The sequence below is a fragment of the Falco peregrinus genome, chromosome 3, assembly GCF_023634155.1.
Source record: "Falco peregrinus isolate bFalPer1 chromosome 3, bFalPer1.pri, whole genome shotgun sequence".
In the NCBI taxonomy this organism is placed as follows: domain Eukaryota; kingdom Metazoa; phylum Chordata; class Aves; order Falconiformes; family Falconidae; genus Falco; species Falco peregrinus.
The window spans coordinates 57,887,544-57,908,193 of NC_073723.1; the positions used below are offsets into that span (position 1 = coordinate 57,887,544).

The 20,650-nt window shown below is 39.6% G+C and overlaps 1 protein-coding gene across 1 annotated transcript; it reads left to right on the forward strand.

Moving 5' to 3' along the window:
* Positions 1–53: 53 nt before the first annotated feature.
* On the forward strand, positions 54–20,409 carry USP14 (ubiquitin specific peptidase 14). Its single transcript, XM_055799447.1, has 16 exons — positions 54–287; positions 2,751–2,896; positions 3,536–3,568; positions 5,469–5,573; positions 7,230–7,333; positions 9,436–9,494; positions 11,356–11,486; positions 11,784–11,864; positions 12,619–12,698; positions 14,217–14,331; positions 15,655–15,720; positions 16,037–16,129; positions 17,081–17,209; positions 18,255–18,315; positions 19,445–19,552; positions 19,680–20,409. Exons 1-16 carry the CDS (start codon positions 272–274, stop codon positions 19,829–19,831), a joined length of 1,479 nt encoding a protein of 492 aa, XP_055655422.1. The 5' UTR covers positions 54–271; the 3' UTR covers positions 19,832–20,409.
* The last annotated feature ends 241 nt before the right edge of the window (positions 20,410–20,650 follow it).

Here is a 20,650-nt window from a genome sequence, read left to right on the forward strand (position 1 = left end):
GCGCCCCTCCTCGCGGCCGCCCCACCCCGCCCCGCCCCGCCCTTCCGGCGCTGCGCGCGCAGGCCGCCCCGCTTCCGGAGAGCGGGGCCCGCTTGCAGCGTCATCCTGAGGGGCCGGTTTGAATGAGACCCCGAGGGAGGGAGGGACGCGCCGGAACCGCCGCCATCGCCCGCCCGCTCCCTCCCCGCCAGCGCCGCTCCCCGCCGCCCATACGCTTCCCCGCCGCCACCGCGCCCGCCCGGGACACGGCGCGCCGCCCGTCCCTTCCGCCATGCCGCTCTTCTCAGGTGAGCCGGCCCTGGCGCCCGCGCCGGCCTGGCCCGCGGCGGGGGGCCAGCGCCCGCGGCGGCGGCTGCCGTCGCCTCAGCGACGGGCCCTCCCAGCGGCCCCGCCGCCCCCCGCCGGGCCCTTCCCGCCACTGGCGGCGGCGGGCGGGCGGTGCCTCCCGCGGGGCGGGCGGAAGGCTCCTCCGGCGGCCCCGCCGATCCGCACGGCACGCGCCTGGCCCGCCCGGCCGCGGACGGCGGCGGGGGCCGCTGGGGCAGGGGGCCGGGCCCGGCCTGCCGCGGGGCGCGGCGGGGGCGGGGGGCGAGCCCTGCTGGCGGGCGGGGGCCCTTCCGGCGGGGCCCTGCGGCGGGGGGCGCGGCGGATCGCGCGCGGGCCTGCCGCGGTGTCGCCCGTCCCGCTTTGTACCGGGAGCGCGCGCCAAGTGCGCGGCAATTCTGCGTCCCTGCCTCCGAATTTGTTTAGGGCCATCTGCCTCCCCTCTTCCCAGTCCGTTTTTTCCCAGCTAAAACCAGCGATATGAAAATTTTCATAAATTGCATCACATCCCACTCGCTCTCTGTGCTGGGGAGGAAAGTTTTTAGCGATGGCTGCTAAAGAGCAAAGCCTCCCGTGACACTTCTAGACCATTTAGAGCTTGTTTACGATTCACAGGTCTGGCCTCTTGCGGCTTTTTAGGATGTGAGGAACAGATTGTAGAAAGCCCCGGTACACGGTTGTGTCCCTGTTCCTCTGCTGTTTTAATCGTGGTTGGCAAGCTGGGATCCTGGTGGCAGTGTAACAGGACTTGTCCTGTTACAATTCATAAGCTGTGTTTTCTGTTCAGTGGGGTAAACGTCCTTCATTTTTCTTGGTTTCCATTGTTTTCAAATTAACAGTTTTCTCCTCTATTTTGGAAACTTCTGGTGAAAATCTGGTTGCAGTCTCTGAAACAGTCATGCTTTCACTTTCCTCTTGAGTGCTGAGTTGTCAAAAGCAGTGACGCTACAGATTAATAATTGCTAACTCTTCGAGATATTTAGTGGTGCATGCATGATGGTTCAAAAATAAAAAACTTAAAAGACTGCGGCTGACTTGCTCAGTGACTGAGTGGGTTGTCTTCCCAGAAAGTAGGAAAAGATCTGTGCTTGGTAGGTCAAAATAATAAATGTATTTTTTTAAAAAAATCAGAAGGTAATTTCTGCTAGAAATACTGAAAAGCCAGTCATTTGAGTCCCTTTGCATGTTGATGTAAACTAAGTTTTGGTTGTTCTTCCTTATTACCCATCACAAGCACTGCATACATCTGAGATCTGAACCTTCTTGGACATTTTTTTTTAAATCATGACCTCGAAGAGTTTTATTTTGAAAAAAACCCTGGAGTTCCCATAATATATTTATGTAAAACCAAAGCACAGGCAGAAGGAAGGATATGGCTCTCTTAAAGTATAGTGTTTCAGCCATTTACTGTGCACAGGGGATGTTGTCACGTGCTCTGTTTTGCAGATTTTCAGCAAAACTGCAGCTTGCTAAAGTAGCCTTGAGTACCTATGATAGTGATTGGAAGTGACTGAAGACGTGTAGCCATTCTTTAGAAATACGTTGGTTTATTCCAGGCATTTTTATCTGCTCTTGGTTAGTACTGGCTTTACCACAGTGAGGTTAATGTCCCTTTGTATCATTCTGGTTACTGTTTCTGCTGAAGATCCCGTTTCCAGTATCAAGAGTTAACACTTTGCGTGAACCAAGTGTTCTCTTCGCTTCTATTTCCAGTCCTGCACCTTTACTGGGGTCAGGGCTTCTGGAGCTGCAACCTGTGCTAGGCTGCTGTCTGTATTTGCACGCAGGTACGTTGTGCGTGTGAACACTGTCAAAACTGAGGAGGGTAGCGGTGGTGGCATTGCAAATGGCACTGTGAGGTAAACCTTCCACTGAAAGGAAGCAGGAGGTGTGCTATTTTATGGGATGTGTCTTGATGCATGCTTACCTCCTCATGGAGCTCTGCGTGAACGACACTGGTAGCCAGATCTATGGCTGTCAGACAGTAGCTTTGCTTTTGAAGGACGTGGTATTGTTTTCCATTGAAGGAGAACGGAAATGCTATGGAAAACTGAACTGGAATTGCCTATCAGAACTTCCTTCAGAAAGTTTTGTTTACAATGAGCAGTGCCAAGAGATTGTGAGAGTTTCTTTCTTACTGCTTTTGTGAAGACTCGCCTAAAGGATTTCTGATGCTGTTACATACATCTGTTGCTTGCAAAGTTTCTCAGTATACACGTTGTTTACAATGGTTTTGTAGGACATTTTTAGACTTTTTGGAAGTGATATGTTCTGATATAGTAAAGGTGCTCCTTAGATTGATGATTGGCAAGTTTCAGAGTTGAAAACAACATATAAATTCTGGAATTCAAAATACTGGGTTAAACTTGGTAATTACATTCTTGTGTATTAGGAAATAATCTAGTTTCAAAACATTTTGTTTGCAGTTAATGTGAAATGGGGAAAAGAGAAATTTGATGGTGTGGAGCTTAATACTGATGAACCTCCAATGGTCTTCAAAGCCCAGTTGTTCGCACTGACTGGAGTTCAGCCAGCTAGACAGAAGGTTATGGTTAAAGGAGGAACTCTGAAGGTAGAAATCCGTGGGGTTTTTTATATTATTTCTAACCTTATTACATTATAATGTAATGAGCAATGACCATATTTAGAAGTGTTTCTCCAGAAGATCTTTCACTGTATGTATTAAACTGACTACTCTTTTCAGAAATGATTCTGTACGATTCATTGCCAACTACTAGAAAATACCAGCAAAAGTTTGTTGCTAAATGGTTGGGGGGTACACTGCTGTTTTAAAATACTTCTTCATACTTCTAAAATACTGCTTACACCAAATGCTGCTCTGCTTGGTGGTTTTTTTCGTTTAATGTTCAGAGTCTGAATGCAACTTCTTGGTTTTTAGCTTGTTTAAGAAAAGTTTCTCTGACACTTCTTTGCCATTATTAGGTTAATGTGATACAGGCAACTTTTCTGCAAAAAGCTGTTTACATCTAAGAAGTGTTGAACAACAGCTGAAGAACTTTACTGAAAAAAAACAGCTTGGCTGCTTTTTATTTTAATCAGATGAGATTTGATGTGCAAGTAGTTAATATTGTGGAATCTTGCATGAAACACAATGGTATATTTAGAAATATGTGATTAATATTAATGAGAATACTTGCTTGTCTTTTGCTGCAGGATAATTAACTTGTCTTTTATTTAATTTCAAATACAGGATGATGACTGGGGGAACCTAAAAATAAAGAACGTAAGTTCTGAGGAATAACCAAATTTTAACTAGTTTGATTTTTATTTTGGCATTTCAAGAAAGATTTAAAGTTCTTGCTGTTCCTGTTTGAATGGGTAGCTTTTTCTTGAAAATCAGAGCTTGAAGAAAAATAATTTTACAGTTGTGATACCTAAGCATTTTTATAAAGTTATCACTATTGATTTGTAAAAAACCTTTTTTTTGGTATCAGGAGGGAAATCACACCATCTTCCTGAGGTACTTGGGAGCATGGTTTTTTTTTTTCTTTCTTACAAGAAAGTAAGTTCTGGGTCATACCAGGAGTCCTCCTATTTTGTCTGTGACCATGAGAATAAGCGATGTTATTTAGAGAGAGCTTGCAAGTGGGCACTGTCAGTGGTCCAGTGTGCTTGTCCATCCCCAGCACAGAAAATCGTTGCATTTCACATGCTGAGGTTACAGCTCTCCCTATTTCCTTTTTTATCAACCTGCTGAAATTTTTTCTCCTGTACTAAACAGCTGCTGTTTAAAAACAAAGCCATTAGTAATGGTGGTTCATACCTTTGACTAGTTCAGGAAGAAAACAAAAAGGGAATGTACTTGTGTTTCTTAGCTATATAATATTGTAACAGGGAATCACAGAAATTTTCAGGGTTTTTTGGACATTCACGTTTTTGTAGGTTTCTCATAATATCTGTTTCATACGGGTTTTACTCCAGTTCTTCACTGAGCACATTGAATTAGGTAGCATTACTCTTACCCTTGTAATTAGTTTGCAAGCATCTATTAGCAGTCTAGCTGCAGCTATTGTTGCAGAGTCATTCAGCAAAACCCCTGGTGCATAATACTCTTGTCTTTTTTTGCATACTGTTATGCTAATAACTGCCTCTATTGATTTTAATGGTGTTATGTACTAGTTCTAGGGATTTATTTACAGTGTCAAAACAGTTTCTTTCCATTCTGTTGTCCATCCTTTTCCTTAGCACTGTATTTTTCAAGGCCCCAGATAGCCGTTTTCTCCCCTTTGACAGACCTTATTGTGTAGATGCGCTCAAAACCTCCTTTTCCTTATGCTAGTACAGCAAGCAGGGTAACTTGATGGCTTTTTTTCTCCCCTTGAATGTTAGTCTTCATGCTAAACTGACAGGGTCATTATGGTTATTACTCCCTTTTCAGTTAGTTTAATGTCCTCAGAACTTGCCAGACCAAAGGATGGCACTTGCCTTTCCTGCTTGTTTTTCAAGTGAAAAAAGCAATTCCGAACTCGGAGCTGTGGTCCTTATCGTTATCCACAGCTGTCTGAAGTGTTTCCCCAGATTCTAGGCTAAAGATGAGGGATGTTTTTGTTGTTCAGAGAATTCTGAATTTGAGAACTTGAGATTCTGTTGACTGAGAAGCTCAAACACTGCAGCTTTTTCCAAATTTGAATATAGCTGTTTGGTTATCTTTGATTCCAAGGTATTTTCTAAGACTTAAGGGAAAGAGGAATATTTGCACTGAAATGTTGAAGATGTTTGATCCCTGGTGATCCATCAGGAAGGGAGCTTTTCTGAACACTTCACTTTGGGGTATTCCATGAATGTTAAATTTAGTCCCGATTGGAGTCTTGTGTTCTCAGCTGCTGGCAAGCTCACCAGGCTCAGTGGAAACATCTAGCATGGATAGTTGGTCTCAATAAATACTTTCTAGATAATGAGAAAGTTAAAGTGGAATTGGTCTCAATAAATACTTTCTAGATAATGAGAAAGTTAAAGTATACCCTTAAGAAACAACAGTGCAGTGTCAGTTCTGTAAACTATGATAAAGCTTGTGTTTATTTTGGGGGAAATAGCTGAAATATGTCAAGAGCTTTATGATTTTCTTTTTTTAAGTGGAAATAACTGCCCTTAAATATTTATTGCTATTTTCACTGTGTTTCAAGGGGATGACCTTGTTAATGATGGGTTCTGCAGATGCACTTCCGGAAGAGCCAATTGCTCGGCCCGTCTTTGTAGAAGACATGACAGAGGAGCAGTTGGCTTCAGCTGTAAGCATATTTCTAACTTTGGTTTCTTGTAAAATAATGGCAAGTTTTTAAATATTTAGAGTTGCTTAAAAGTGCATTTTGAAACTCTAACGTCTGTTTAGCATTTATAGCTTCTCAAAGAAACGCAAATTTACGTTGATGATCCAACTGGTAGCAGTGATGAGTAGTTTGGAATTCAATTTCAATGCCGTGTAACTAGTGCTGTTTTCTCTTCGAGCAGGCAGCTTAGCAAATTTTCTAAAAATAACATTGCTGACGTTTTTAAAGACAAAGTTGTATTACCTTTGCTGTATTAGTGTCCTGAACTTTGCCTGAATAAGGGCATTTTAGATATGCAAAATTGTTTCCTGCCTCCTTCATATCTATGAAGGGAAACTAGGGTTTGTTTGGGGTGGGGTGTATTTGGGGTTTTGATTGTCCTTGTTGGTAGTATTAGGTAAACTTTCTGAAAAACGGAAATAAGTTTGACATTAGTGGAATAGATTATATGTTTTCCTTTATATGAGTAAAGTCTGGAAGAGAATAATTAGTCTTATTTCTTTCATTAACTTTCTGTTTGTTTCCTTTTTTACTATTTGAAAGACTTAATTTTCTCATCAGTCATTTGAGCTAGGAGCTCTTCGTCGTACTTAAAACAGTTGCATGACTGTTGTCAGCTGCACAAGCAGAATGAGAATAGTTTTATCCATGTCTGTGTGAAAACAGATCTGTAGTTTAGGACTGGTTTTGTGCTTGAGTATTTAATGCTTTCCACAGCATCAGCAGGTGAGGGATATTTACGTATTTTTGAGGCTAACCCTATACACAGACTTGGAGATAACTGAGAGGCAAACAAGGAGATGATTTGGTGTCAGATAACATTTTGAAAAAGTTGGTCACATTGCATTTCTCTGATTTTATTATAGATCAAAATTCAATTGTCCTTACTGCATGCATTCATTAAAAATGGAATACACAGATAAATTAATTATCTCTTTCTAAAATAATCAAGTAGTATTGGTATGCAGTACTACTTCAGTTTCATTAAACGATGTGCTTTTCCTGGACAACTACTTAAATATGCAGGATTGGGGGGAAAAAAAAAGCGCTATTCTATTGTGATTTATAGTTGTTTGTGAAACTGATTAGTTTAATTATTAGCTGGCCTTCGCATTTGTCAAAATTTTAGAAATTCACAAGTTGTCCAGAAGGATCAACTTAATGATCTGTTGCAGGCTTCTGGAAAGGAGTTTAATAATGCTTTTGTTTCTAACTATGAGCTTCATAACATTCCGGGTTTTACCAAAAACTGATTTTAATTAAAACATCAGTGTTTTGTACAAATGTATTCATGTGGAAATTTCATGGAAATAGAATTTTAAGGTCAAAACTTGAATGAGATTATAATTGAGTTTTCTGAATGACTGCCTGCTTGAATATTTTCATTAAAGTAAACAAGCATTCCTGAATGTCCTCTAATAGCACCGAATGGTGAAATGATTAATATAATCAGAAAATGGATCTGGAAAACTTTGTAAAGTTTGATGGAATATTCCAGTTTATACACATCTCTGATCATGCCTTTTTTTAGAAGTTGATGTCAAATTACAGCATTTATACAAAAATGGTTGCACATCTCTCTCAGACCTTCAAGCACCCTTGTAAATTTTTTGGTAGATGGAGTTACCATGTGGATTGACAAACCTTGGCAACACTTGCTACATGAATGCTACGGTTCAGTGTATCCGCTCAGTGCCAGAAGTGAAAGAGGCCCTTAAAAGGTAGGATTCAGTATAAAAATACCACGACTGAAATGTTTTCTTTAGCTTATGAAGTAGATGTTTTGTGCAGTGGTCATCTTAATACTGTTATGGATGATCGTAACAATTTGTTATTATTTGAATCTATTCAAGGTTAATATAATGATTGATTAAAGCTTATCCAGTGGCTGTGTTAGTCTGTACTTTTAAAAGAACTTCAGACTATGTATTTTGGAATCTACTATGTAGACAGCTATGTATGTTGGAACTGGCTTTTGGTGGAGAGAATGTGTTTTGCCAGCTAAAAAAATAGCTCCTCTCAAGATTTCTTTAAAACGCTTGAACAAGCTACTGAACTCCCAACCCTATTTTCTGGTGTTAGTTTGTATGGTCTTGTTCTGTATTAAAGAATCATATGGGAGTCCTGTTCCTTGGAGGAATATTTTTTCAATGGCTTTATTGCACAGTGTGTTTTCAGCTATGAAATTTAGACATTACTGACATTTGGTACTTGGAGGTACAGCAGGAAGCTCTGAGACAGGACCATGGGTGTTACTGTGTCGGCAAACTGGAGTAAGCTGGCGTTACTGTCATGCGGGTGTGTAGGGAACAGAAGACATGCCCTTATGTAATTTGTTTCATTCATTCTGATTGTAGAATAACTTCTGGGGTTTTTGTTTGTTTTGTTTGTTGTTCTGGACGGAAATGTGTAAATGGCCTATTTTTTTGGTGAGGAATCTACAAGAAACTTAAAAATTATGAAGGTCGGAGGAAAAAAGAATACATGGCAGTGTGTCCTGCATATGAATTAGAATGAGAAAACCAGGATTAGGTAGAGCATTGCCATTTTTGGATTACCTTAATTCCTTTAAAATATACTGCTTTCTTGATACCTTGGTACCCAACTGGATTACTGTAAATGCTGGTTATTTAAGTACTTACAAATTTTTCTTCATTCTGTTAGTAGGTGAACCTTAATTATTAGCACTGAGAACTATTTAAAGTACAGAAACTCTGTTCTAAAGCTTTTTCTTGTTTTTCAGTGTTGTCATTTTGGAAGAGTCTGTTTATTTCCATGTAAAGGACTCTTGAGTTACTGCACTGAATCAGAGTAATTGACAAATGTAATATAGCAAATGTCAAAACGTACCCCATAAAACCGGCGGACTGCATTACAAGATGTGGCCTTGCTCTCTGTGGGAAGTCAGATTCACAGGCAGCTACTCTGTTTTCCCCTGGAGACTTAATTTGGTCTTCCCTGCTTGACGACAGCATTGAAGGGTATATGGCAGTGGGAGAGAGCTGAAAGGACTCACATGGGAAAGCTTACTATTAGAGCTTAATTTCTCACCAGCTGCTTCATTGATCTCTGCAAGGGTACTCCATGTTTTGTAGGATGCCAGGGGGGAAAGTTTCCTGCTCATCATCTAGCAATGGACAGAATTTTTAAAATTCAGTCTGAGATTAAAGAATGCATGAGACCCTTCTTTTGCTTGAAGGCTTCTTTGCTTTCAGGAGGCCATCTGTTCCTCATGCAGCTGGTAAATTAAGAAATCACTCAAAGAAGAGCGGTAAGTTTTAGTAGTATGGGTGGACTCCCATACTTTTTTTAGTGTAGGAAATACCTCCCCAGGAAAAATGTCTCACCTCTTACTGTTCTGCTTGTGCTGTGAAGGGAGGAAGCGAGCCTGCCCCCCATCTCTGTGCATTTTGTCTGCCGTCTATCCCTGAAAGTGTTTTATTCCACTTATCTGAAGAAGTTGTGGCAAACGTTTCGGAAATGGGGTAGCTTCTATTCAGACTTTTTCTCGGTTTCTTTCAAAATACGTTGAGTCTTTGAGGCAAATGGATTAGGGAAGCAGCAGTGATGTATCCAAAATTCTCAGTCTTCATTTATTTACTGTCTCAAGGATGCCGGTTTTCCTTTGCTTCCATGCAGTGCTTACGAAATAGCTGAGACTTTCAGGTGAGTGAGTAAATCATATCTTCAGTTACTTCTGTTCTGGTGATTTGATTTCTTCTGATACATTGAAATACATCTAGCTGCTGCCTGCTTTATGATTTAAAAACCTGACTGCTCTTCTTGATTGTGTTTAATTGCATACAATTTATTTTTCTTTTAGGTATGGTGGTGCCTTAAGAGCTTCAGGAGAAATGGCCTCTGCTCAATACATTACTGCAGGTTGGTGCTTAGAGTAGAGCACAGGCTAGTGTGTGATTTCCTGCTAACTGCAGATGAAAATTGCGGTTAGAGCTCTGCGTGTTTTTCTTTAGCGTGCATGCCTTAGGAATTTCAGATCTGCTAGCACTGGAGGATTCATTTGCTCTGTCGTTAATATCTGTAAAGGTTATTCTGACTGTGGCTGCAAAGCATACATCTCTACATACTACGTAGCTGCAGGCTAGGAAAGAATATATGCAAGTGCGACTGAGGCTTAGATAGAAATCATTCATATCTCTTAACTGTTTTAACAGGTAGGCATAAAATAATTGGAACTTCCTAAAGCAGACTCCATCCATCTGATGATTTGATCAGTTTGTATAGAAATATTTTAGTGTACAGTTCTGTTTCACTTAATGGTAGGCTAATGCCATGCTCCTAGAATATGTATTTCGTTGCTATTTTTTAATATGATTTATTGGCTGAGCATTATTGTTAAGGTGGTAGCTGATGCTTTATCAGTGGTCTTAGCCTTTACCCTAAAGATCCAGATTTCATAACTGAAATAGAAAGTAGTATCTTCAAAAGGAAAGTTACTCTTTGTTGTGGTGATCTGGGTGCTCACAATGTGGGAGCTCACGATGGCCCTGTATCTCCCAAGTTCTAACTAGAATTCTAGTTAGACCCCTTACACTTGAACAAGGGTACTACTTGTCCACTTTTTCTTTTTTTACTCTATTTCATTGCCCCACTAAGATGCTGGGCCAGGACACTGGGATTTCTACCAGTCCATTTAAGGAAAAACAAAACAATATAAGGAAGGAAAGGTCCAGTTTGTGGGTATGCCTGCTGATCGAGTTTTGGGGTGGTAAGTTCTGTGGTTACTCTATACAACCATGCCTGCCCCTCCCCTTTCCACTGCCCTTACTTTGTGACCCTTATTTTCTTTGTAAGGTGACAGCTCCGCTTTTTAGGAATCTTAGTAGTTTGAGTAATTCATGGTTAATTCTTTGGTGCTGAGCCGGTCAAGAACTCCTGCATGACACTTACGGCATTTTTTTTTTTTAAATTGCTGTGTCATATCAGTTGTCCCTCTTATCAAAGTCAGTGAAGATATTTCTTTAAGAGAGGAAGCAATTGACCTTGGTTCCTTGTAATCTTGCCTATATTCACTTACTCAAGAGTATCATTCAGTAGTCTCTCTGCTTGTAAATTAGTGGCCATGCAGACTCTTGCCTACCTCACAGGGTTGTCGTGAGGATTAACAGGTGTCTGAAGTGATTTGTGGATTTAAAATGCTGTAGCCTGGGTAGATAAGACATACATAGTAGTGTGTCTGGAGCAAAAAAGAAAGCCATGTGTATTGTCATGCAATCAGTAGCATTCCTTGAATTTCACGTAGTTATGAACTGTCTACACATATGCATACACATACTTGTTTTCTTGGGTTTGAAATTAAGCAAGAGTATTTTCTAGATATCTTAGTTGGGGAAAAATGAAAGTGTTTTTGCCTGTATTTGGTGAAACTTAAGCTGCTATAGAGAATAGATAGTGAATACATTGTGGTTTTGCTAGGTGTAGTCCTCTGTGAAAACACTGTTGCTAAACTGCTCAAAAATGTTGTGTTTTTTTGGTTAGCAGCCAGGAAAGACAAGGCACTGTACCAAACTCTCAGGACTGTCATCTTTACACATGTAAAGTCATGCTCACAAATGGGATCTTAAGTGCACCTGTTATGCCACCTGGAAAATCAGAAAGATTAAATTGGACGCTGTTAAATGATCAGTCTTTAAATGTTGCTGCTGTTTTAGTATTCTTTTTAAACTTCCTACCAGGTTTGAATTGTTTTTTCACTTCTGAAAGCATTCACTTTTTCTTCAAGCTCTTAGAGACTTGTTTGATTCCATGGATAAAACTTCCTCCAGTATCCCACCTATCATTCTCCTGCAGTTTTTACATATGGCCTTCCCACAGTTTGCAGAGAAGGGTGACCAAGGCCAGTATCTTCAACAGGTAAAGACCGATTATTAGCTTACTGTTTGAAAATTCTGTAGTATGTTGGAAATTGAGAACAAGAATATTTTAAGACTTCCCTTCTCCTGTGAAAATAATTTATCCCAGTAAAGTGTTTGTTTTTGTGTCGTGTAGAAAAGTTGAATGTAATACCAGCTCTGAAAATGTATGGCGGAATAGGAGAATTTCTTAGTGAAGGAATCCTTACATTTGGTTTTGTAGTGTAAAGATGGGTGGGGTTTATATTACAAAGTCATAACACTACCAGTTAGATTTCATGTTCTGTTCCCTTCCTAGGATGCCAATGAGTGCTGGGTGCAGATGATGAGGGTCCTGCAGCAGAAGCTGGAAGGCATAGAAAGTGATACAGTGATGGAGGTAATTGTAGTCTTCAACCAGAGTTGGACTTACAATATTGTACTTGTGATTCACTATTTTTTGCTAAGGATTATCTGCTTTCTGAGTTTTGACATGTATCTATAGTCCAGTAAATGAAATTGTTTTCTGATGTGCCTGATCAGCATAATGCTACCTATATCATGTCAGCTATGCTATGGAGTGTACTATAGGAATACTTCCCCTTTGCGCTTTGTAAGGTATGTATTGGACCAGGGTGGTGGTGATTGTGAGTATGCTGTAGCTGGCCCTAATAACCGGTGAATTTAGCACATAAGAACTTCTTTTCTGAAAAAAGTGTGCTACAGCATTCTTGACTTACACAAATGCTATTTCAAACAGACAGCTAGCCTAGTCAACCTGGTAAGAAACTGAAGTTAGTTCCCAAGACTTTACCAGGCCAACTTTCTTCTTTGAAAACTGTTTTTTTGGAGAGTCTTGACAGTGGCAAAAATCTGATAAGACTACTCCAGACAGATTTAAGTTGAGGGGCAGGCAGGTGTGACTTTGATTGAAATCTTGCTTGTTAATATAGAAGTGTCTTTAACAGTACTATAAATGCATTTGTTTTGAAATTTTTATGCTACGTCAGTTGACTAAGTAGGAGAAGATGCACCTATAGAAGGGTGAAGGAATAGGCTTTAAAGAATTTAAATAAATGGGGTTATTTTGTCTGTAAAGACGACTCTCTGTACATGCTATTTAAAGTTACATCGTAAGATAATTTGTTTTACAGACAGACTCTGGAGCTACAGCAGCATCTTCTAAAAAGAAGAGTTTAATTGACCAATTCTTCAGCATTGAATTTGAAACAGCGTATCCTAAAGACTAAGGCAAGACATAAAGAATGATGATAATTTCACACTTCAGCAGTTGAGTGCAGGGAGGGTGAAAAGCATTGTTGAGAACAGTATGCAAAATAAAGGTGTGGTGGGGAGGAGAGGGAATGATGTGTTGCAGGAGTACACACAAAGTTAGGATTGGATATACTTTGAGAGAGAGGATGATGTGGGGAGGAAGAATCGGTAGTGGAAATTTACAGAAAAACCCCACTGAATTTAAATACCAGATTTTCTGCCCAGAGATTACCAGTTGTCCACTTCAAGGGTGGTGACATGGTTTATTCAAATAAAAGTAATTATTGTCCTAAATAGCCTTTGTTTGGCTTGTAAGAGAATGTTGCTGATACACTTGGCATACTAAACATGCACAAAAGATGGCTTGATTGATTTCTTAGGAAATAAAATAGATGCATGCTGTTAGATGAGTAAGATACTAATGCAGCTGACAACTTTCTAGTAGCTTTTTATATAGCAAGAACAAAAAGCCTATGACCACATGGGGCACACATGCCAAGTATTACTCTTTTCCCACTTCCCCACTACAAAATCCTGGCCATCGTGTAACTAACCACCACTTTCAGAAAGAATTATACTGTGTGTTTTGCTTGTCATAAACAAGGAAACATTCCCTTAGATAAGGTACTTTATCTCATAGCTTGGTAGTAATAAAGCATAAAGGCTTTTTTTAAGGTAAGAATTGTGCATCTCTCTCCTCGTAGTATGGTGTTTGTTGTCCCTGAAATAGTTGGGAGGAGCAGAATGCATAGCTAAGAGGAATGATGCATAGGCCAATGGCAGGAGGAGGAGACTTGGTAGAACAGTTGTGTTGCAAGCCTTCAGAGGCTTCAAATGCATTATGGCAGCTTTTGTAGAATAAATGCATTCAGAGCACGGAAAAATATCTAGAAGGAAGTGGGTGAGAGAAAAGGATTGGGGAAGAAGTATGAAAAAGAAGAGGTTGGACAGAATGATTAGAAGAATGTGTAGAAAATAATGAATAAATGGACTTCTTTTCAGTGGAGAGGACATACAAGGCTTGGAAAGGAGGCTGTGCATGTTGAAAGAAATGGGAAATCTGGCCAGCAGCAGGAATAGAAAAACTTTATTGTAAACAGCAATGGAGCATAATGTTGCAGGAGGGCTTAATAACTTGCTATTGGCAGACGGTATGATCTGTGGCCTGGGGGCTGGGTGGTTAATGGGGAGAAGGAAGAATAAAGCAGGCCTCGCAAGCTGAAATGGTGATTAAAAACTTTACCTTTTTTGGTATGCTGTCTGCCTCTGCTGCTACTTGTCATTAGACACAAAGGAACAGATTGATTAGAAGGAAGGACTTTTTCAAGTCTTCTGGTTTTTATACTACAAGGAGTAAAAGTATTATTGATGTACAAGCACAAGAGTATCTTGAAGTACAGTGCTGTTCAGCATGTTGTTTTCACTAGAGCTGTAGTTCAGCTCTTGGTGCGTGATGGTTTTCCTTAATTTTGTGAAGCATGAAATGTACAGAAGCTGAAGAAGAGGAAGTAACTAAAGGAAAGGAGAATCTGCTTCAGCTTAGCTGCTTTATCAATCAAGAAGTGAAATACCTGTTTACAGGACTGAAATTGGTAAGCCATTATAACTTTTATTTAATTGAAATTCTGCATGACCTGTGTTTTTAATCTATGACTTGGAATTGACATCTGCTGGCCCAGCTTTACAAAGTTGCAAGATGTTTTGGTTTTGATGTTGAATGGGGAGGTAGCAGGGGAAATTAATTGCCTGTTAATGTAAAGCAGACTTCAACAGGGCACTTTCTTGACCCTTGACATGGTCTTCCCCATGCAGGTAAGCAAGTGCAAGCCAACTTGCTACTTGTTTGTTCAGCTGGCTTTCACTTCAGACTGAACAGTATCACAATTCAAGCATGCTGTAAATAGTTTCCAAAAAGTCCAAAAGTCAATTTTAAAATAGGGTGGCGTTTTGGTTGCTAAGAAAAAAAAATCAGATGATGGAACAATTAAACTTAATTTCGCAGATTTTGGAGGGGATTATGTTTTCCATGACACAACATCATCTTTAAACTGTTCATTTAAGTAGAAATTCTTAAAATAGTCTGTGCTTTTTATGTATATGTTTCTAAGTTTTCAGGGATTTTTTTGAGAATCTGAAGGAGCAAGGAGAGGAGCTACTACACAACCTTTGTAGTAACTGCTTTTGCACAGTATTTGCACAAGAGCAGGGATGGAAGAAGTGATCTGGTTTGTACAGGACTGGACCAAGTTGCATGGTTCTCAGATAATCTTTGTTATCTGCTTTTTCTTTTTGACAGAATTTAGACTGAAAAGTAAGATAAAATAGTTATGCTCACAAATAAAACAGATTATGAAAAAAAACCCCTCACTTTCAGGCCAGAAAAGGTCTAGAGTTCTTACGCTGGGTTGCCTGTAGCAAGACGGTCACAACAGTAACAACCAGGCCAGTCTTTCCCTGAATTTGGAAGGGTCCCTGGGAGTATCTTCACCTGTCTCCTTACATGCAGCTCTGTCTGCTTTAGACAGAGTTGAGAAACATGCAAATATTTCTGTCACAAGGAACTTGACTTTTTCATTAGTTATGTTCTAAGCATGACATGACACATTTGTAATCAATTTCAGATACGATTCATAACCCATCCAGTTGCAGATCCTACTCCTGTAGAATAAAATTTTCTGCAGAGTGAAACTTTAAGTGTTGTCAGGGCTCAGGAATGAGCCTAGAGCTGAACAAATGAATGGGCATGGTCTTTCTGCCAAGGAATTTCAAAATTGTGTGTTGTAATGACTGATAGCAACAGAAGAGATTGCCAGAATGCGATTTAGTTTATGGTTTGTTTATTTGTGCGGTGCTTTTCTTTAAGTTGTGTTTTATTGTGAATGTATGTGATATTACCTTTAATGTTTTTTTAACAGCGTCTTCAAGAGGAAATCACCAAACAGTCTCCAACACTGCAGAGAAATGCACTCTATATCAAATCTGTGAGTGGTACTTTTGTTGCTCTTTTTATGATTCTTCTAATTTTCTGTCCCAAACACAAACTTATTGCTGTACAGCATGTGATTTATGTTTCTAAAGCATCTGAATATCTGCTACAAGAAATTTAAGACCAGTTGAAAATTACTACTTTGACTATACTACTATAGAGAGCTTCAGAATAGGAGGTCTTGTTATATTCCTATGTGTTTGTGTACAAATATGTTCCCAGAATAGCTTGTAGTTTAGGATGAGCAGTGTTTAAAGTGTAAAAGATCTGTGAATATCTAAAGTAATAGTTTTTTCTAATTTTTCTTGTAGTCTAAAATTAGTCGCCTGCCAGCATACCTGACTATTCAAATGGTTAGATTTTTTTATAAAGAGAAAGAATCTGTGAATGCCAAAGTTCTTAAGGTAAGTTTTCTGCATATTGAGGTTAAATTCCTCTTTATGCTTTTCAATGATTTTTTTTTTTTTTTAATAGGTAGACACTAATACTTGAGGGTTATTTACTAAATTGCCTTAACATTGCATTTACAAATATTAACAGGGCAGTTTCTTTGCTTAAGTACAATGTAGCTTTGTTCCCTATGTGTGGCAAACTATATTATGAAAATAGCCTGGGGGAGAAGATAAGGGACAGAAGTGAGTTTGCTCCCATAGTGTTAGGATGGTTTTTTGTCTCTTTACCAGTGGTTCAGAGGAGAATGTTTAAGGAGAGGACTATGCTTTTAGTCACTGGACAGCGTTACAAAGTTGATGAGAAATGTTTATGCTAACAGACCTTCTGTATAACTGTATTAGTTACTTTAATTGTCTGGCTTCCTGATTAACAAATGGCAAGAGCCAGTTGTGAACAGCCACGTGTTCCAGTTTTGCTTTCTGTTGGCCTTGGCTGATAGACCTCGCAGGCTGCCCAAGGAGCATCTGGATAGATGGTACCTGTTCCTTACAAGAGAAGCAAGGGAATAAAAATTGAAGGTGCATGTAAACAATTTTAAAAGATTGGATAACAAAATTGACATTTTTGCAAGTGTACAGTCATTCTACATGCATTTTTTTTTTCATAGGCCTGCAGAGGTATTTCTGTAGTATAAAAGTATGACAGCTATTAACAAAGAATCTAAATATTTACATTGAACATAGTAATTTATGATGGTTTGTTTATACTGAATCAGATTTTCTTCTGTGAAAGTATTGTAGCCCATTAGGTAAGTAATGTTGGCAACATTTCAGTAGATCAGGTTGTCATAAATGTGAGAAGAGTTGCATTTCATTGGACTTAAGTGTTGTCTTCCCATGGGAGAATGCTTTAATGTGGAGTACCAAATTATGCTAATACTCTTTATACTTTTTACTTCCTAGGATGTTAAATTCCCTCTTATGTTGGATGTGTATGAGCTGTGTACACCAGACCTTCAGGAAAAAATGGTTTCTTACCGGTCAAAATTCAAAGACATAGAAGACAAAAAAGTAAATCAACAGCCAAAGAATGTAAGTGTGACATTTTGATTAAAGAAGTCATACATCTGAAATGGGGGTACTAATAATAACAACTAGATAAAACTTGACATCTTTAAATATTTTTTTTCTTATTTAGCATTCAGACTCCTTGATATTGAGCTTTAGATCTTTGTGTGTATTTTCATGAAAATACAATAATTTTCTTTAATATGACTGCTTGATGAGAAATGTTAAATGCTGTAGACAAACATGTTGCTTACATTTTGATTTCAAAATATATTAAAATGTAATGCTTCTGCTTGCCAGTGGTATGCCTAAAGGTTTTCTGTGAATTACACAAAATTACTCTCTTCAAACGTTGCCGCTTGCTGGCAGTGTGGGGTCTAGGTAGCTGTTTCCTGCTAACCAACTGAAAAGGGTTGTACAAGGGACTACTATGTGTCTGACTGATAAAATTCAGAATATATGTACTAGTGAGCTAAAAGTCTGTACTCTAGGAAGTTGGTCTACATATTCTAAAACTGACTTCCCTTTCTTTAATGAAGTCAAAAAGTAAACAAGCTATAACACTAGCATTTTAGCCATGTTGTTTTTTAAAGTTTGCTAGTCTTTTCATGGCTTAACTGCTGGCAGTTTTATTTAAATGTTTGAATAAGGCTTGCAACAGCGTGGAGCAAGGAAAGAGTGCTATTTTAAAACGGAATGTATTAGCCCTTGGAGTCTGACTCTAGTATTTTCTTGTTGCCACTTTTGCTGCTAGCAAGTCCCTAACAGGGAATAAAGTCTTCAATTTTCAGAATCGTTTTTTGTAAACAAACCTGTAAATCTGGTGGCTAAACAGTCTAGGCAGTAAGTGTCAAAATGGTTATATGTTTGCCTTAAAATGTGGTCTTATTTTAGATTAGGCTTTCAGATGTCCACCTAGAAATACGGTAATGAACACGTTTCAAGTTGAACAAAAAATGTTTAGGCTTAAAAACAAGTTTAAGTGAATGGAATGTTGGGATTTGATATGATTGTGCTAAAGCTTTTTTCAAAACCATTCCACATTAATTCAGCATATTCTGTTCTTTAGTCTAGTAAAAGCGATGGCGCACAGAAAGAAGTTAAATATGAACCATTTTCTTTTCCCGATGGTGAGTACAGGGAAGTAAATCTATTTTAAAGTAACTTTCCATTTACTTATGTTTAAGTGGACCTGATGGTAGTAATATTTTGAGAACCCTGGTTATTTTTAATGCCTTTGAAAATAACCTTCAGAAACTGACAAATTTAAAGAATGGAAAGATCAGGCAAACCAAAATGCTGTTGATATGCTCAGAGACATAATCGTCACCCACCTGACAAGTTGATGAATCATAAAAAACATGCTCATCAAAAGATACGTGCATGTAATGCGCAGTTATTTTGTATGCTGCTTTGTCAGTGGATGGTAGAAAGCTGAAATTGAAACAAAAACTTGAACTGGACTTTTGAAACTGCTGTGCTGGTGCTGATGTTGCCTGAATCTAGGGGGCCTGGAGCTCGAACGCCCTAGGCATTCACCCTTGTGTTGAGCGCACTGTGCAGAAATTACTTTGGAGATCGCGTTTGCCCAAACTGTTACTGCGCGGTGCTTCCGGAGGCTCGTGTGCGATGCGCTGCGCGAGGCAGTGTTGCCTAGCTCAAGAGCACAGTGTAAACTGAATATTCTGGAGTGCTGAGAAATGCGGTTAAGGCATGTTGGGGGCTGTAGTGCCCTACTTGGTACGTTTGGAATTGGCCTGTTTTTTCCATTGAAAAAGTGAATGGTGTAATTGAACTAACTGTGGAGTAGTCAATCTGCTGTACTTGCGTATTCTCAGCAGTGTCGCTGTGCAGCCTGTGCTCAGCACATCAGTTCTTGCAGTTTCATGGCTCGCCCTGAGTGCAGACAGCAGCTGGCGTTTGAAGGAAGTAATTGGCCAAACCTGCCCAGAAGGTTTACTTGATCATACATCATGATTTTAATACTTTAAGCTCACTGTATTTGCGTTACATCAGGATACAGATTAATGCCATGAGAATGCACAGCATTCCCAGTTTCCTGAGAGGCTGTCCTGGCTGACAGGTGCTGCTTTTAGTTTACAGTGATTTACAGCTGTGCTGTAAATGGGGTTTTACACAACTACAGTTATGTATACGCTGCTGCAGAATAGCTAATGTGTCCTTGTCTGTGTGCTGTTAAAAACACTAAAACTGTTCATGTAGTACTCATGTAACTTCTTTTTCCCCCTCTTCCTTCAGATATTGGTTCTAATAATTGTGGCTATTACGACCTGCAGGCAGTGCTAACACATCAAGGCAGATCAAGTTCCTCTGGGCATTATGTGTCTTGGGTTAAAAGGAAACAAGGTAAAAAACCCCAAAACGATAGCACTGTTAACCACCCTTCACAGCTTCTTCCATTTTAAAGGGGCTGTTAAGAGTGCTTAGATTTTATGTACCTAAATTACAGATAATCCTCTTGTTTTTCTTGCAGATGAATGGATTAAATTTGATGATGACAAAGTCAGCATTGTTACACCTGAAGATATTTTGAGATTATCTGGGGGTGGAGACTGGCATATAGCTTATGTTCTACTCTACGGGCCTCGCAGAATTGAAGTAATTGAAGACGAAGCTGAACAGTAGTCTTCAGTTTTAGTCATTCTGCTTAGGTGTGAAATAAATGTTGATTACTGATCACTTCTTTAACCCCAGAGCTTTAGCAAATGGGTAAATAATTTGTTCAAACCTTTTCATGTGAAGAGGGATACTGTTTCAAAATGATCCACATACCAATTGGTCACTACTGGAGTGAACTGCCCACTGCCGTGGTGACACTTAAAATAGCTTTAATGTCTTGCAGAAGATAATTTTTTTAAATGAGCCTTTTCCTCCCCTCCCCCCCCTTCCTCTTGAATGTCATCAAGTATTTATTACACACCTACTCTCACATTTGTTACTCTTGCATGGTTTATACCACAGTTCAGTAGCTGTCCATCCTTTGCCTTACCTGGCAGTTTTGTTAGGAAGGTAGAAGAGAAACTGTTGCCTTGTTGTGTAACTCAGTGCTGCTGCCCATAGCCAACAGCTGTGGCTACGATCAAATATTTGTCCAGCCTGACCTGCTGATTCAGTCTGTTCTGTTGCTGGCATCTCATGACTTCAGAGTAAATTGTGATCAACAATGTGTCTCCATTAAAAAAAGTTCATGTCTTGGTAGTGTAGCTAGTATGTGTTTGTTTTCACTTCTCGGGCCACCACTGATGAATGTCTTGAAGCAGTCATGTAATAAAGCCTTTTTTTTTTTTTTTAAGCTGTAGGGACTTATCTCCTGTCCTGTTACTCTTTACTCAGTAGACAAGACTAGTACGGTGGCTGCAAAACTGGGTATTGCTTACTTACAGTAACTTCTGTTCCTTCCCCACAGGAATACAGCAGCTGTATGCTAGTGGGAGGCTGCAGTAA